This window comes from Protopterus annectens, chromosome 12.part0 (assembly GCF_019279795.1).
Source record: "Protopterus annectens isolate FY-2018-M chromosome 12.part0, PAN1.0, whole genome shotgun sequence".
NCBI lineage: Eukaryota > Metazoa > Chordata > Ceratodontiformes > Protopteridae > Protopterus > Protopterus annectens.
Genome location: NC_056746.1, coordinates 18845528 through 18863659, shown reverse-complemented (window position 1 = coordinate 18863659; position 18132 = coordinate 18845528). Strand labels below are relative to the sequence as shown.

At 40.9% G+C, this 18132-nt stretch overlaps 1 protein-coding gene across 1 annotated transcript in view; it reads right to left on the bottom strand.

The window, feature by feature from the left end:
* Nucleotides 1–4659, bottom strand: part of LOC122816335 (selenide, water dikinase 1-like) — a gene marked incomplete in the record, with an annotated part of 527394 nt that extends 522735 nt beyond the window's left edge. Inside the window, 1 exon segment of the mRNA XM_044089063.1 lies at nucleotides 4317–4659. Coding sequence (XP_043944998.1) covers nucleotides 4317–4593 — 277 coding nt within the window.
* Nucleotides 4660–18132: the final 13473 nt, after the last annotated feature.

The following is an 18132-nucleotide window of genomic DNA, read 5'->3' as shown; positions in this document are numbered from 1 at the left end:
TTTTCAAGTGAAGCAAGGAAATATAGTAAGCAATGCAGATATCGCTAGTGATCCACAGAAGCGCTGAGAAGCCGCATATGATCCTTAATCAAATTTCATTACTGTTGGTTCTGTGGAGCTTTTCTCCCCACGCCTCTGCTGTAAAAAGAAGTAGTGTCCAGTTGTACTTTTCCAAGTTGACAAAAGACAATCCAGTAATAGTTAAGGCGTTTCTCGCACACAGACGGCAGGGTTTGCTTCTCACATGGGGTAACTGGCTAGGCTTAAAATGGCCCACTAGGGCAGCTAATCAAGTAGCAGTCTACAAACCTATGCACCGAATATTGTTAACTGCATTCATGAGAGAATGGAACAGGTGCATACAGTAAATTTAAACCAGGAGTAGGGTTGCTGAAGACATGGTAAGTGGGCAGCAACAACTGGCAGGTTATCAGGACAAGTTTCCTTGGGTCAGAATTTTAGATTCTGGGATTCTTTTTAAAAAAAAATTATATTCATATACAATCTACATAAATTATTCTTAAAGCTGCTTGTAAATAATATAATCATCATCAATGATGCTCGAATAATGGAAATGTTGTTCATGAATAAACTGACTAAATGAAGACGCAATGAAATTGATGTCTACATAAAGCTTTTCTCCTTGGGCCTCCATTGAAGAGCACGGATCTGTTTGTAAACAAGTGGTAATAAATATACACACAGGTGAACAGGAAGCTTTGGGACAAGACAAACAAATACTAGCAGCATTCAGAGGAGTTAAGATATGTGGTCTGAGGACATTTGCACTGGTCCTATTTCATTGGGTACATTTTAGATTCTGGTCTGAATTTGGTATTCAGAGGAAACGACCCTTTAGATAAGGGGGGGGGGTGGCCCTTACCAGAATGTCAACATACAGAAAACATGGCAAGTCTTTGGGTAGCAAAGTCACTGCAGTTTTGTTAAAGGCTCATAGGTGTGTACTAGGCTAATGGCCCTGGAGCCTTTACAAGCCTAGCCCATAGAAGTGCCCTGGCATCATGCTGCCACACTTCAGTTCCCAGTGCCTCTATCAAGTACAGCCACTGGCGTAATCCCCGGGTGAACTATTACCCATTCACTCAAGATTTCTCTTGAAGAGGGTCAGCGAGGTGCTCCAAGTAACATGTATGGGAAGTCTATTCCAGAGCATGGGCAGTCTCTAGGTGAGGAACCTGCCCCTCCAGCATTTTCTGTTGCTTGTGGTAGTTCGGTTGAGATCTCTGGAGCATATGGTGCAGAGGAATTGGGATTTCTTTACATGTAGCATTTCTAACAAAGCTGGGTCAGACATGGGTTTGTACGTCAAGCAGACATCACCTCTAAGTAGGCGATGAGACAGGGAATATTTCTATTTATTTTGTTTTATTACATTTTGTTGACTGGGAATGTCCGACTGGACCAGAGGCCCATTTTCAGCTGAGGCCCATTTTCAGCAGAGGCCCATGGAGAAAAGCTCCACAAACTACAATACAAGTAGAGTTTAGGTATACAGACCATCACAAAATATAATGCATTTTTACAATACCAAAACAAACCACAAAAATAGAATGCATTTTTACAATATCAAAAAACATTACGTATCAGGAAGAAACTTTACAAGTATTGTGTGTTTACTGGTGGAGATCCAAGGGGAAGAACTACCTCGAACAACCAGGATGGTGGTAACTGAAAACCTGCTAACAGAAACAGCTCTGTAGTGAATAAACCAGAAGTTGAAGTAAAGCATTAAAATCACAATTTGAGAGCGCTAATGGCAAAAGGGGTAAAGGAAGTAGAACTAAATTACAAAAGAAGCCTGAGGAGACTGTTTGGAGAGTAGCTAACAAGAGAGAATAGGCGGTTTAAGCAGGGGAGTGACAGGAGAATAGCCAATGGTTGCAAAGGTGGTGTTTTAGTAGTGTTTTGAATTGGTCATGTGAGGGTATGTTACTTAGGGTTCTGGGAGGGAGTTCCAGAGTTTGGCTATGTTGTGGGAATACAGGGAGTTACTGTGTTGGTTGTGGGAGTTGGATACCTTAAGGAAGAGTTTGTTGGAGGATCAGACAGCTTGATGGTTGGAGTATGGTTAAACTAAGGAGGATATGGCAGGGCAGTTATTGGGATTGTAGATTATTTTGTGGGTTAAGGCTAGATGATTGAGAGACAGAAGGTTGGGTAGCTCTAGCCAGTTTAATGCTGAAAGTGATGAGCAATGGGATGTAAGCAGGAGGTTGGTGGCAAATTTAGCAATTTTATGGTAACATGATTCCAGTTTATTGGAACTGGAGAGAATGGTACTTAAGAGATGTATGCGTGCAGTGGCAAGCCTGGCATTGGGTGTTAGGAATGGTTTGGCTCTATACAGGCTACCTAATTTGATGTGGATTTTTTTGATGGTTTCGCCAATATGTATGTCATATTTGAGGTATTCACCTATGGTAATAGAGTTGTGTGTGGTTAGTGGGGGCAATTTTGGTAGTTAGCTGGAGTCTTGAGTCTGTCCATGTAGGACACGTGTTTAATGCCTATGATCCTCTTGGTGAGGTACTTCTGTGGCCTCTCCATCTGTTGCAGGTGTCTAGTGAGGTACATGCCAAATGGGGCATTTTACTCGATAATTGGTTTGAGGGAGAGTAGAGAGAGACGATGACCTCTTTCTTCCTGGATGCAAAACATTTGGTAATGAGATGTGCCACATAGGACTTTGACCACAGTGGCAATGTGGTGGTCAAAAGAGAGGTGGCTGTCAACCTGTGCTCCCAGATCTCTTATAACACCTTGTGTTCAGTGGGCTCCCATTAATGTGGTAATTCATGGGAACTAGGTTTCTCCCAAAGGGGATGACTACACTTTTTGGCATCAAGCTTAAGGCCATGGTTTCGACACCAGTTATTAGTCTCAGTGAAGCCTTTCTGTAGGATGTCTGCATCACTTGGGGAGTTAATAATGGTTCCCAGCTTGCAGTCTTCTGTGAACTTGGATCAGCCAGAGTCCCTTTGCTTTGGCCTGGACTTCTGAGAAGTAGATGCCGAACAGGAGAGGACCCGGGACCGAGCTCTGTGGGACTCCACTCGTGACTGGTTGGCAGTCTGACTTGGAGTCCGCTACTTTCACACTGTGTTCTGTGAGGCAATTTGCAACCCACCTAGTGATATAGGAGTTGGTGTAGTTTGGGGAGTTTATCAATAATTCCCCAGATCGAAGTAGGGTGTATGCACCGCCTTACCTTCATCCACAGCCCTGGTGACCAACTCAGTCAACCAAGCTGAGCAGGCATGATCTCCCTTTCACAAAGCCAAATTGCATGGGGTCTAGAGTTTGGAAGTAATCAGGTCCATGATGATGCACTCCAAAGGTTTACATATCAGACTCATCAGGCTAATGGGCGATAATTCCCAGGGTCTGTCACACCCCATTTATGTAGAGAGAGAGAGGACTGTAGCAGTGCGCCATTTGGTAGGGACAAAGCGTGAAGTGAGGCTCTGACCATTTGGTAGTGACAAAGCGTGAGGTGAGGCTCTGACTGAACAGGGAACACAGATGTGGTGCCAGTTCGCTTTGTAGTTCATGTAGAACACAGCCAGGGATATTATCAGTTCCAATGGTCTACATAACTTTGATCAAGTCGCTCTGGAAAAGGTCAGTGCTGTGCTGTCCCTGGTCAACAACTACAATAAGCAGACAAATCTAAAAGACAACCAGCATTTTTTGATTTCGGCATAAAATGTCTAAAGGGCAACACATGTCTATAAAAATATTGCACAACTTTCCCCACTAATACTCTAAGCACAAGTCACGAGATCCTAGCCCTAGACTTAAGAAAAATAGAGTAACAGTGATAGATACTGCTAGAAGAGAAAAACTATTACAAAATTAAACACTGAATATCAACTCTCATCATTCCACTAGCTACAACGAGACCCGGAAGCACTGCTCTGGCAACGAGCTCTACTAATCACACAACCCAATAAAAAAAAAAAAAAAAAAAAAAAAAACTTGCTTAACAGTCACACTATACTGTGGCGTTCTGAAGTCCAAAGTCCGTCCTAGGTCCTTCTCTTTAATGCTCCATCAGCTGCTGTTTCAGCTAAGAGCGCAAACATAACCCACTATTATTTGGAACAAACATTTAAATTTATTACCTCGCATAAAACCTATCAAATTTCCACACACCATTCCACGTTACACCTCCTACCTTAGCATCAACAGCAGGTGACTCCGTAGTAACCGCAAAACATTTCCCTGGCTGTCAGCGGCAAGTTATTCTTTCCGGCAAAAGAACATTTGAACAAGCAAACGTATACATTACTCACCAAGTCTGGGAGCCGGCAAACCGCTGCCAAGAAGGAAGACATCGCCATCCTGCTGTTGCAGGTCGCTGCCTGGCTCCCGTCGCAGTCCCTCCAGGAGTTTGAGCAGTGCCTCCTGAGGGACTTTGCAACCTCATCCCTTAAGTTCAGAAAAGTGGGTTAACCGGAAATCTTTATCCAAACCGTGTAGCTCAGGTTGAAAAGGGCGATAAGACATGAAACCAGGGATGTACACCGAGCTAGAGCAGTGCTGCTCATCCATCGTTGAAAGTGCAGCCATTACTAGCAAAACACAGGAAAGACTCGCTCATGTTTCGTAGTTTCCTCAGTAGGTCATTCTTCGGAACATACCACCACAAAACCGGCGAGGGGTGTTAACAGGGAGCAGGACTTTACCAATAGGAGATGAATTTGGAGAGAGTCGTAACCGCCGTGCCATGTAGACGTCTATAAAATACAAACAGAATGCGTACACGTATATACCTTATTTCTTAATTTTTTTACCGTGGGGCTGGCTAGCTTGTTGTTTATAGACAGTGATCTACTGAAATGGACTGTAATGCGTTCATGCCTCCACTGTGATTATACGCTTTATTATCTTTTATTTCCTAAACTGTAATTGAATTGACTGTTACATATTTATAATCTGCTATGTGTGTACTACCACAGTGTTTACATGTTTTATTCTGTTTGAATGTTGAATATCCCTCATCATCTGCACATTTTTGCTTTATAAAATTTGAAGTTTTCTGGCAAATCCCTGTGGATTGAAGTCACTCTAAATAATTACAAACATTTGTAGGGTTGCCACCTTTCTACTGTGCCTTTTCCTGACAAACAAGCCCCGCCCCCATGCACAATCAAGCCACACCCATTCCCTTTAATAGTCACGCCCCTTTACTCTAGCACCCTTCAACACAAGCATCCAATACAAATCATGTAGTCATTATATATTCACTGTAACATCAAACGAACTAAGCCTTGGTATAGACGGTATACCAAGAAAACACAGATAAAGGTAAACAGTGATGACAAGCTATACAAAAAGCTACATTTAAGCCTCACTATAATTTGAAGACTGTACACCCTAGACATAGACACCCTAGGAAGAAACACAGGTCAAGGTAAACATCACAGTGATGACAGACTCAAAAAGACAGTTCTACAGTCCAAGCATCTTATACAAATCATGTAGTCATTATATATTCACTGTAACCAAGTCCAAAACCAGATGAAAGACTAAAAACATTGCAGCAAAAACAGCCTTGGTATAGAAAATGCAGATCAAGGTAAACATAACAGTGATGACAAACTAGAGAAATGATAGTTCTACAATCATAGCAAGAACCCTATATAACTCCGTCAGTATACATTCACTATCAAAGTGCACCCAAATGAAAAATAAATCAAAGTGCACCCACATGAAAAATAATAAACCAAAGTGCACTCACATGGTTAGTGGTTAGAAAGCCCTTCTACATTGCCCACCTGATCATGAAGGGATTCACATCCAGATCTAGTGAGGTCATTGTTCCCCTGTACTCTTCACTTATCAGACCAATGATCGAGTACAATGCCCCATTCGGGATGTATCTCACCCGACATCTGCAGCAATTGGAGAGACCCCAAAAGTTCCTCACCAAAAGGATAAAGGGACTCCAAAATCTGTCATATGCTGCCAGATTGAAGAAACTCCAGCTCTATTCAGTCGCATACCGTCTGCTCAGAGGTGACATGTGCCTGACATACAAGGCCATGTCCAACCCGGAATTAATGGACATGCTCCACCTCAAATCCAAATCCACCAAAACCACTAGAGCAAGCGACTTAAACCTTAGCATGGATATAAATAGGACGTGCTGGAGGGATAGATTTATCACTCAGAGACTCCCTATGCTGTGGAATAAAATCCCGGTCCATGTGAGGCAGAGCACCTTGCTGGCTCTGTTCAAGAGAAATCTTGACCTGTGGATGGGAGATCGTAGGTTTACCCCGGGAATCATCTCTGTGTCACTGCTGGACAGAGGCACAACAAACTAATGGGCACAGTATTTTTTCATATAAGGGGTGGCGTAAGCCACAAAAATTTGGGCTAGGCTTATAAATGCCTTAGGGCAGATAGCCTAGTATAAACCTATGAACCTATGAAAAATAATAAATCAAAGTGCACCCACATGAAAAATACTAAATCAAAGTGCACCCACATGAAAAATAGTTACACTAACTGCAGTTAAAAACAGCCAAACAAACCCTTCCTATATATCTCTGTAGACAGTTTCCTAGAAACTACAGATAAAGAATAAGGTAGATGTGGTGATTACAAACTAGAAATTGTTCTAGTTAATAATCACCACAACATGTTGAACATCTACATACAGTTACACACACATCTTGTCACCATCAATGAATGAGATAGTGCCAGCACAGCTAGTGAATTAATATAAATTTAATATTGAAAAAATTCACTAGTAGCTGTGCTGGCAGTATTTCATTCCCCTTGTCACACTAATCTTTGAAAATCTACCTTAATTCCAAAGAATTCATCCATTAAAAAAATTCCACTTACCTCCAGAAAAAGCAGCAGCAGGGCTCCTTAAACAAGCTCTCAGTCAGAGCAGAACAGGCAGCTAACAAAGGGCCAGCAAGCAGCAGGCAGGCAGGGGAACACAACACCACCCAGTCGGACAGTCCACAGCACTACTCCAGGGCAAGACTCCAGCAAGCAAGGCAAGCAGCAGGGCTAGGGCAATCCTTCCTCCAGGCTCCAGGCAGCAACAGCAAAAGAAACCAGCATGGCTAGGGCAATCCTTCCTCCAAGCTCCAGGCAGCAACAGCAAAAGAAACCAGCACGGCTAGGGCAATCCTTCCTCCAGGCTGCAAGCAGCAACAGCAAAAGAAACCAGCACACAAGGACACAGCCATACCAGGCAATCCACCAAAGACGTCCCGAACTAGCAAACAGCCGAACCAGCAAGAAATTTCAGACCTTAAGTACCGACCTTTTAGAGTAGAGACAGTAAAAGGTAAAGTATAGCTGGAGCACCGCTTTTTATTCCCTAATTTTCGCGGGCTTTGCGGGGATTTGACTCGCAAATCTAAGTATTGATTGGCTGCTTGCTGCATGAGCCTGCTCTGCAGCAAGCAGCCAATCAACCGAGAGTCCTAGACGGCAATGTCATTTTTTTTTTTTTTTTTTTGTCGTACAGATGCACTAACGTCGTACGACTTATTATTATTTCCGGACTCCCAGAACGAGAACCGGAGAACCAGAGTGCCCTATTGATTTCCGGACGCTCCGGAAAAAAAACGGAGGGGTGGCAACGCTATTCTACTGTGCCTTTTCCTGACAAACAAGCCCCGCCCCCATGCACAATCAAGCCACACCCATCCCCGTTAATAGTCACACCCCTTTACTCTAGCACCCTTCAGCACAAGCATCCAATACAAATCATGTAATCATTATATATTCACTGTAACATCAAACGAACTAAGCCTTGGTATAGACGGTATACCCTAGAAAACACAGATAAAGGTAAACAGTGATGACAAGCTATACAAAAAGCTACATTTAAGCCTCACTATAATTTGAAGACTGTACACCCTAGACATAGACACCCTAGGAAGAAACACAGGTCAAGGTAAACATCACAGTGATGACAGACTCGAAAAGACAGTTCTACAGTCCAAGCATCTTATACAAATCATGTAGTCATTATATATTCACTGTAACCAAGTCCAAAACCAGATGAAAGACTAAAAACATTGCAGTAAAAACAGCCTTGGTATAGAAAATGCAGATCAAGGTAAACATAACAGTGATGACAAACTAGAGAAATGATAGCTCTATAATCATAGCAAGAACCCTATATAACTCCGTCAGTATACATTCACTATCAAAGTGCACCCAAATGAAAAATAAATCAAAGTGCATCCACATGAAAAATAATAAATCAAAGTGCACTCACATGAAAAATAATAAATCAAAGTGCACCCACATGAAAAATAATAAATCAAAGTGCACCCACATGAAAAATAGTTACACTAACTGCAGTTAAAAACAGCCAAACAAACCCTTCCTATATATCTCTGCAGACAGTATCCTAGAAACTACAGATAAAGAATAAGGTAGATGTGGTGATTACAAACTAGAAATTGTTCTAGTTAATAATCACCACAACATGCTGAACATCTACATACAGTTACACACACATCTTGTCACCATCAATGAATGAGATAGTGCCAGCACAGCTAGTGAATTAATATAAATTTAATATTTAAAAAAATCACTAGTAGCTGTGCTGGCAGTATTTCATTCCCCTTGTCACACTAATCTTTGAAAATCTACCTTAATTCCAAAGAATTCATCCATTAAAAAAATTCCACTTACCTCCAGAAAAAGCAGCAGCAGGGCTCCTCAAACAAGCTCTCAGCCAGAGCAGAACAGGCAGCTAACAAAGGGCCAGCAAGCAGCAGGAAGGCAGGGGAACACAACACCACCCAGTCGGACAGTCCACAGCACTACTCCAGGGCAAGACTCCAGCAAGCAAGGCAAGCAGCAGGGCTAGGGCAATCCTTCCCCCAGGTTCCAGGCAGCAACAGCAAAAGAAACCAGCATGGCTAGGGCAATCCTTCCTCCAGGCTCCAAGCAGCAACAGCAAAAGAAACCAGCACGGCTAGGGCAATCCTTCTTCCAGGCTCCAGGCAGCAACAGCAAAAGAAACCAGCATGGCTAGGGCAATCCTTCCTCCAAGCTCCAGGCAGCAACAGAAAAAGAAAGCAGCACAGCTAGGGCAATCCTTCCTCCAGGCTCCAGGCAGCAACAGCAAAAGAAACCAGCACAGCTAGGGCAATCCTTCCTCCAGGCTCCAAGCAGCAACAGCAAAAGAAACCAGCACGGCTAGGGCAATCCTTCTTCCAGGCTCCAGGCAGCAACAGCAAAAGAAACCAGCACGGCTAGGGCAATCCTTCCTCCAGGCTCCAGGCAGCAACAGCAAAAGAAACCAGCACGGCTAGGGCAATCCTTCCTCCAGGCTCCAAGCAGCAACATCAAAAGAAACCAGCACGCAAGGACACAGCCATACCAGGCAATCCACCAAAGACGTCCCGAACTAGCAAACAGCCGAACCAGCAAGAAATTTCAGACCTTAAGTACCGACCTTTTAGAGTAGAGACAGTAAAAGGTAAAGTATAGCTGGAGCACCGCTTTTTATTCCCTAATTTTTGCGGGCTTTGCGGGGATTTGACTCGCAAATCTAAGTGTTGATTGGCTGCTTGCTGCATGAGCCTGTTCTGCAGCAAGCAGCCAATCAACCGAGAGTCCTAGACGGCAATGTCATTTTTTTTTTTTTTTTGGTCGTACAGACGCACTAACGTCGTACGACTTATTATTATTTCCAGACTCCCAGAACGAGAACCGGAGTGCCCTATTGATTTCCGGACACTCCGGAAAAAAACGGAGGGGTGGCAACACTAAACATTTGAGTTTCAGACTTTATATCCTTCAGAAATTGCATGCTGACACAAATCCTTTCATTCTAGCATCCTTCTAAGTTTATAGGAGCAATATTTAAAATATGTCCCCATTGTGGGCATATTTTTGGGCTTTGTCCAGATTTCTTGCAGTAAAGGGTTGAGAGGTATTCCCTATCTTGAAGTTGTACCCTACAATAAACCAATTCCCAATTTTCACACCCCTGAACACCTCATTTCCCATCTTAAAAATAAATAATCATAAGCAACTACCTATAGCAATCTATATGTCCCTAGGTATTAATGCTACACCCCCAAAAAACATCCTAAACTGGATCTTACATACAGCTTCTAATGAAAAGATAATCCTAGGAGATGTTAATTTTAATTGGTAGATTATCTCCACAAAATATCCATCAAATAACCTAAACCTATTTGGATTGACTCAACTCATTTCCTCTCCCACATATTATAACTATCCCAAAAACAGTGGCTCATTTCTTGACTGGTTATTAGTGTCTGATTCCTTTAAGTATGCCTCCAGTGGAACCCTCTCTGATTCCCTCAGTGATTTCCTCCCTGTATATGCAAGCAGACTTGGTACACATCAGCTCAAACAACACTTGCTTACAATTTCCCGTATCCTTGCTAATTTTAACCTTGATACATTTAATAGAATTCTAAGCTCCTTTAACTGGTCTATCCTGAAAAATAAACCACTCATTGAAGCTGTACGCAACTTTTAACTCACATTTTTCTGAAAACCTTCAATAGACTGGCTCCAGCAAGAACAAAAAGAATAAAGAATAACCGTACTCCTTGGTTATCCACTCAAAGCAGGCACCTAAGGTATGAAAGAAATAGAACTTGGAAAGAATAGTTAAAATATAGGTCTTCCCAAAACCTGCAACACTTTAAAGATCTTCATAAACATACTAAAAGATTATTGCAGACAAGAACGTCTACATAATTAAACCCTTACTAAATCAATCTTTCAACCTCCAGATTTCTGATCTTCTGTTTATAATATACTCCATCCTGGAACATCCACCGATCCTAATCCTTCCTCAAATAACACTCCCTTCAAAACAGTTGCTCAGTTTAACACACATTTTATAGAAAGCATTAAATCCATTACTAAAAGTTTTCCTTCCAACAATCCTGACATGCCTTTTCCTCACACAGCAAATCCTAAAACCCAGCCCAACCTCCCACATCAAATTGCTACTTCTTAAAAATTGAAACCCTGTTCTCCTTCAGTAGATAATCTCCCTGCAGAAAACCTCAATCTGCCTGCCAGTTCCATAGCCTATCCTGTGTCTCTTCTAATTAACAGATCTATCAAAGAATCATATGTTTCTCTTCTATGAAAAAAAAAACCTACATCATCCTCCTTCATAACAGAAGAACCTCTTCTGATATAACCAGTTTCAGATGTATCACCATATTATCCCCTTTGTCAAAAATTCTGGAGAAGTGCATTCACAAGTAACTTGTTCAACATATTTTTTCAGGAAAAGCTCCTGACCCCTACACAGCACGGTTTTAGACTCACCTATAGCACTACCACAGCCTTAATAACTTTCACAGACACTATTAACAAAATCAGAGATGAAGGCAAACTTGTTTCCTCTGTATCCATTGGTCTCTCTAGAGCTTTTGATTTAGTCTCTCACCAAAAACTCCTCTACCAACTGTCTTCCCTCAGGGTATCACAACCCACACTGCAATGATTTAACAACTACTTACCTGATAGAAAACAGTCCGTTAAATGGCTCTTCACTTTTTTCTCTTCCTTCTTGTCAATACTGGTGTGCCACAGGACTGCATTCTGGGTCCCCTACTCTTCAACACATTCACTAACAATTTACATAAATCTTCTCAGTAAGCTTCTCCCATGTAATACACTGATGATTCTACCTTAATATGCATTTCCAGCAACCTAATACATCATTAGAGAATTACTCAAGAAGCCTTTAACTCCATTGAAAGTTGGATGCAAGATAATTACCTGTTATTTATTTAGTTTATGTATTTATTTTACATTTGTTAACCGGGAAAGTCCGACTGGATACAGGTCCATTTTCAGCGGAGGCCTGGGGAGAAAAGCTCCAAATGTACAAAAACAAGTGTAAATACAGTGAAATTATTACAGTGAGTTATCACAAAACTGAGATTTGTTTAATGATATGTACACACAGGTACATGTTTTTCTCATATAGACACACAGCAAAGGTTGGAAGCAAGTATCTGAGAAAAATATAGTTAAAGATTTCCTCTGAAAAAGGAAAACACATATATTAAGGTGGTTATCATACATGGTGTAGTGTTAACTTTAAATCTTTCCAGTAGGTGGGTGATATACAGAATTTTAAACAGTTAGAGAGTCAGAGTTTTATTCTTGTAATGAGGCTCTCATTTATGAATTATGTTTGAGTGGGGGTTAGTCAGAGTTTGTACAGGGGCAAAGCCACTGCATTTTTAGGTATTTAAATCCAAAAAAAGTGAATTACTCCTCTTTTTTCCAAAATCCTATTGACATGGAAAAAAAAACTTTAAAATTTCTTCCTTAAATAATACCATGATTAAAGTTACCCCATATAGAAAACTACTTGGCATGACAACTGACAATAATCTTAACCTATTTTACATATCTACAAGATATCATCAAGAAAAATCATCAAAAAAATAGGCATCCTACACAGAGTAAAGAAATTCCTTACAGAGTCTGCCAAAGTAACTCTACCACTTACTGTCGCTCCTATACGGGTCCCCTATTATGACCAACCTACAAGTGTTACTTAGTTCTAAACTTGAACAGTGCCAAAGTTGCCATATTAGTTTGCAACAAACCTTACTGTACCCACAACTGTTTAGCAGTAAAAACACTTAACTGGCTCGAATTTCCTTACCATCTATCTTGTACTCTGGTCACCTTAACCCAGAAAATCATCCCTAACTCACCCTCCTGCCCAGCAATTAGACCCTTTCTCCAATACCATATTCCAAATCATCCCCCTTGGTCAAATAATAAACAACTGCTTACCATCTACAAAACACAAAAGGCTGCTGGGGTCAGTCTCTATTCCAATAGTGTAGCTAGAACTTGGAGTAAAATTCCTAAATCATTCAGGTCAATTATTTATTTATTTATTTGTTTGTTTCAGTTTGATGACCGGGGGAAGTCCACTGGGCTCAGGGAGCCCATTTTCAGTGGAGGCCCGGGGAGAAAAGCTTCGCATTACATAGTGATTAAACACAGTTATTCACACATAAATCAAAATTAAATGAGGTAAGAATATATACGCAGTTATATACAGTTATTCACATAAAATCAAAATTAAATGAGGTAAGAGTACAATTAAATATGACTGTGTTACACAGGGTGTTCAGTTACAGTCAAAGTAAAGAGAAACACATTTCAAAAATGATTATTCCACACTTTCATCTTTTCAAACAATTACTAAAAGACTTCCTCTCTCCCTCCTGGCTTTGTCCGCACTCCTCATCTTGGACATAGGTGTCTAACACCCTTCATAACCTTTCTTTACACCTCCCTTTAAAGCATTAAATCACTTAACCTGCATATCCCACTATAATACCTCACTTTATTGTACTTCATAAAGTACTATACCTACTTCTAATTAACACAGCCAAATTACTGTTCCATCACTATTTCTATATTAATATTCAGACTTGCTTACCTCCTCTAATACCTCACTCTATTGTATTTCTTGAATTATTCCTATTTTTTATACCCCACTCTTTTATCTGTAAAGTCTCAGTACAAGGCTTGTACATTTAATGTTTTTGAATATCAGTACAAATCTTATTATATTGACTATTATGCTATGTATTCACTGAAACTGCATTATAAAATTTGTTATTGTAAATATACTGATTGCATTAAATATGATACCTTAGAGCTTATCTCCCCTGGCATCCACTAAAAAAGAGCACATGTGCCCAGTCAGGCTTGTTCTGTAAACAAATGTCAATAAATAAATAATGAATAATAACTGATATTCACTGTTAATATTCTAAACGTGTATGGAACTTTTCCACTGAAAAGGGATTTTTCCCAGTCGGATTTTCCCTGTAAACAAAAACAAAACATGATAACTATCAGGTTGGTGCTTGTGTGAATCCATTCAATGAATAGCTTTATATAGCTATAGTTCAAGAAGGTAGTGTTACTGGCAATCCTAATCTCTAATGTTGTTAAAACTACAGTGTAACAAATGGCTCTGGGCTGTACCTGGCTGTAGATTAAATAACATTTTGTACTTCACTATAATAATAGACATTGAAATGGCAGGCCACTAATTGAAAGGTTAAGGTGAACCATGTGTGAAGATTGTACCAATCTGTTATCGAGATTTGCAATTGGTTATGAATAAATATACTTTAATATTAAAAAAATAAATTTGTTCGATGTTAAGAACTTTGTTTAAAAGCACACAGAGAAAATAACTAATTGTAATAATTGTAATAGTATTTTTATCAGCAAATTATATTTTGAGAGGTCTATAATGGCCACAAACTGTTAGGATCATGATAAACTGTGTTATGCTATGTATTCTTTATAATATAGGGATTTCCAAGTTAGTTAATATGTTTTTTTTTTAATGTTTGGAGGAGAAACAGAGAAAGGAATCAAGAAAAGTGCCTTGTATACCTCTCAGCTATTCCTGATTTTCTGGTTTTGCCACAGAAATTCACTCTGTTCTTATATGAGTGGCATTGTGACATAACAGTGTATATTTACATTATTAAATTGTGACAGACATTGTAGTCAGATTTCTCACTCCTCAGAAAATGAAAATTGACATAACTGCTCTTGTTGTATTATCTTTCTAAATTAATACTATCAATGGTTAAAAATGTCCCTGATTTTTAGGGGCTTTGGTCTCTGTTTCTTTTTGGCTTTGTCCTTAATTATGGATAAAAGAAGTTAAAGGAATATGTGTTTGTTTAAACTTTTTTCTTTATTGTTTAAGAGGGACTTGTTTTACTATGTCATGGAAGCTACATCTACTTAACGTCTTTACTTTCTTCTTTATTTTTAATTGCACGTTGTATAACAATGGTTCATTTATCTGTTTTAATGTAAGATCTGAAATTTGAACATTTACTTTTAAAAGTGTTAACATCTGTATGCTCCTCAGCTTCCTCTTATGGTGGCTGGGGCTTTGACAAATGATTTACTGTGTTATGCTGACCTGTCACCTATATAGGCAGCTGTAGACAGGACAGCATAACGACACAGGCAGCAAAGCATAATAGGACTGTTAACTTGCTAGTTTTCTCACAGAATATGTCTCATCTCTGTATTATATAATTTGTTATTCAGTCTGCATAATGGAGCCTTCTGGAAAATACTAGTACTCTGGATACTAAGATACTAAGATGCACAAAAATCAGTGCCAATTCAACTTGTATGAGATCTTTACAGTCATAGGTTCATAGGTAGGTACTAGGCTATCGGCCCAAGGGCCTAAATAAGCCTAGCCAACAAGGTTACCTGACGTACGCCACCCAAAAAAGTTAATTTCCTATGCCCCTGTCAAGCAGAGCCACAGAAGTGATCCCAGGGGTGTATTTCCTATTTCCCATCCACTCATCAAGATTTTTCTTGAAGAGTGCTAATGAGGAACTTTGCTTGACATAGATGGGTAACTTGTTCCAGAGTATAGAAAATCTCTGGGACAGGAATCTATCCCTCCAGCATATCCTGTTTATTGTGGTGACAAGGTTTAGGTCCCTAGAGCATGTAGCTTGGAGGGATTGGGATTTCTTAAGGTGTAGCATGTCCAACAGCTCTGGGTTTAACATAGCTTTATATGTTAGGTAGAGATCTCCTCGGAGTAGGCAATATGCTACAGAGTAAAGCTGGAGTTTTTTGAGACGGTCAGTGTAGGGCATCTGTTTGAGGCCAGTAATCGTCTTTGTGAGGTACTTCTGTGGCCTTTCCAGCTGCTGCAGATGTCTTGTGAGGTACATTCCAAAAGGGGTGTTGTACTCTATAATGGGTCTAATGAGTGCCGAGTAGAGGGGAACAATGACCTCTTTTTTCCTGGATGAGAACCCTTTTGTGATGAGGTGTGCCACATAAAAGGATTTCCTGACTACTGTGGCAATGTGATTATCAAAGGAGAGACTACTGTCCACCTGGGCCCAAAGTATCTTATCACACATTCAGCATTAAGTAGACTGCCGTTTATGTAGTAGTTCATGGGTACAGAGTTTTTACCAAAGGGGATGGCAATGCACTTTTTGGCATTGAGCTTGAAGCCATGCCTCTGACACCAGGCATCTGTCTTAGTGAGGTCCTTCTGTAGGATGTCCACATCATTTGGGGACTCGTCTATAGCTCCTAGTTTGCAGTCATCTGCAAAATTCGTTAGCCAGAGGCCTTCTGTGTTAGCCTGTACTTCAGCGAAGTAGATACCAAACAGGAGGGATCCCAGGACTGAACCCTGTGGTACTCCCCTTGTCATTGGTTTGATGTCAGATTTGGAGTCTGCAACTTTTACAGTGTGGTTTCTGTCAGTGAGCCAGTTGGCAACCCATCTTGTGATGTAGGGATTTATACCTAGTTTATTGAGTTTAGCTATAATTCCAGAATGGGGGATGGTGTCGAAAGCCTTGGCGAGGTCAAGGTAGGCTATGTGAACCACCTTACCCTCATCTAAGGCTTTGGTGACTGCCTCAAAGAAGTCGATCAGGTTCAGAAGGCATGATCTGCCTTTCACAAACCCAAACTAGGTGGGGTCCAGAGTTTGAAGGTTACCAATGCCTTTGTTTTTGAGTTCCATGATGAATACGTTCCATGGCCTTGCAGATCAGGCTCATCAGGCTAATAGGGTGATAGTTCCCAGGATCAGTGGTGGCTCCTCCTTTGTGGAGTGGGATAACTGTTGCTGTGCGCCATTCAGTGGGCACAAAGCCTGACGTGAGACTATTACTGAACATGGTGCTTAGGTGGGGAGCCAGTTCATTTTGAAGTTCATGTAAAACGCAGCCTGAGATGTTGTCCGGTCCCATGGATGCTGTGTTTTTGGTTTTAGGGAGTGCAGCTTTTACCTGTATAGATGTGATTACAGGGACTCTGCATTCTTCCTGCATAGATATGGGCCCTTTACGTGATGAAAGGGGGGGTAAAGTTAGCACTGAACCTATCTGCCAGGATGTTGTCAGTATCAGTTGGTTCTGTAATTTTCGTGCCATTGTGCTGCAACTCAGAGCAGATGTGGGTGTTGCCATTGAGATTCTTGACATAGCTATAGAATGCTTTGTGGTTGCCCTTAGAATCAGTGGCAATTTTGTTTTCGCAGCTAGCATTGGAGGATCTTATAAGGGATCTCAGCTTCTTACTGAGGCTGACCAGGCAGCTCTTCCACTCATGGGATTTTACCCTCTTTTGCAACAGTTTCTTCCTTCTGTTGTAGAGTTTGTTTATGGCAGGGGACCACCAGATTGGCTTCCTTTTTTTGAAGGATAGTGTCTTGGTTCTGTTTGGGATAGCACAATCCATGTACTCGTGTAAGTGCTTATAGAGTGCATTTGTGTAGGATTCAGCAGTCGTAACTGTATTGTCCATCTGCATGGGTGTCATGAAGTTTGCCACTTCTGTCTTAAGAAGCATGAAGTTGGCTTTGGAGAAATTTTTTACCATGGTTTCCTTAATGGTGGGTGGGGGCAGGATGCAGATAACTAGGGTGATTAGCTTATGGTCCGATCTGACCAACGAGGAGTTGATTTCAGGAGTGGAACTCATGTTGGTAATGACTAGGTCTAGGATATTGTTGCCCCTGGTGGGAGTGTGGATAAGTTGATCCAGGACATTGGAATTTATGAATTCCAGAAAGCGTTGAGCAAATGAGTTGGTACATGAGTCGTTTTCCCAGTTAATGGTGGGGTAGTTTAAATCGCCCATTATTAAGGTGTTTGGTTGAACCCTAATATTTTCCAGTATATCAAGAAAAGAGAAGTGGAAATCCTGGGGCATAGTGGGGAATCTGTAGCAAGCTACAATTTGGATTGCAGTTTTGCCCAGAGTTAGTTGTACTTGGATAACCTCGGATGCATTATGCTGCACAACTAGCCTGGAGGTGTGGAAATGAATATTGACATACCTCCGCCTTTGGTGTTCTGGTCCAGGTTAGATGGCAGAAAAGTATGGTATGGGTTATAGCCTGGTAATGCAGGGGTGCTCTCTAGAGCCTTGAACCAAGTCTCAGTCACTGCACAGATATCAATGTTCTCCATTTTAAGGAGTGCCTCGAATGAGTGCATTTTGAGATTTAGACTTCTAGCATTGAATAGTATTACCCTCAGTTTCTGCTTG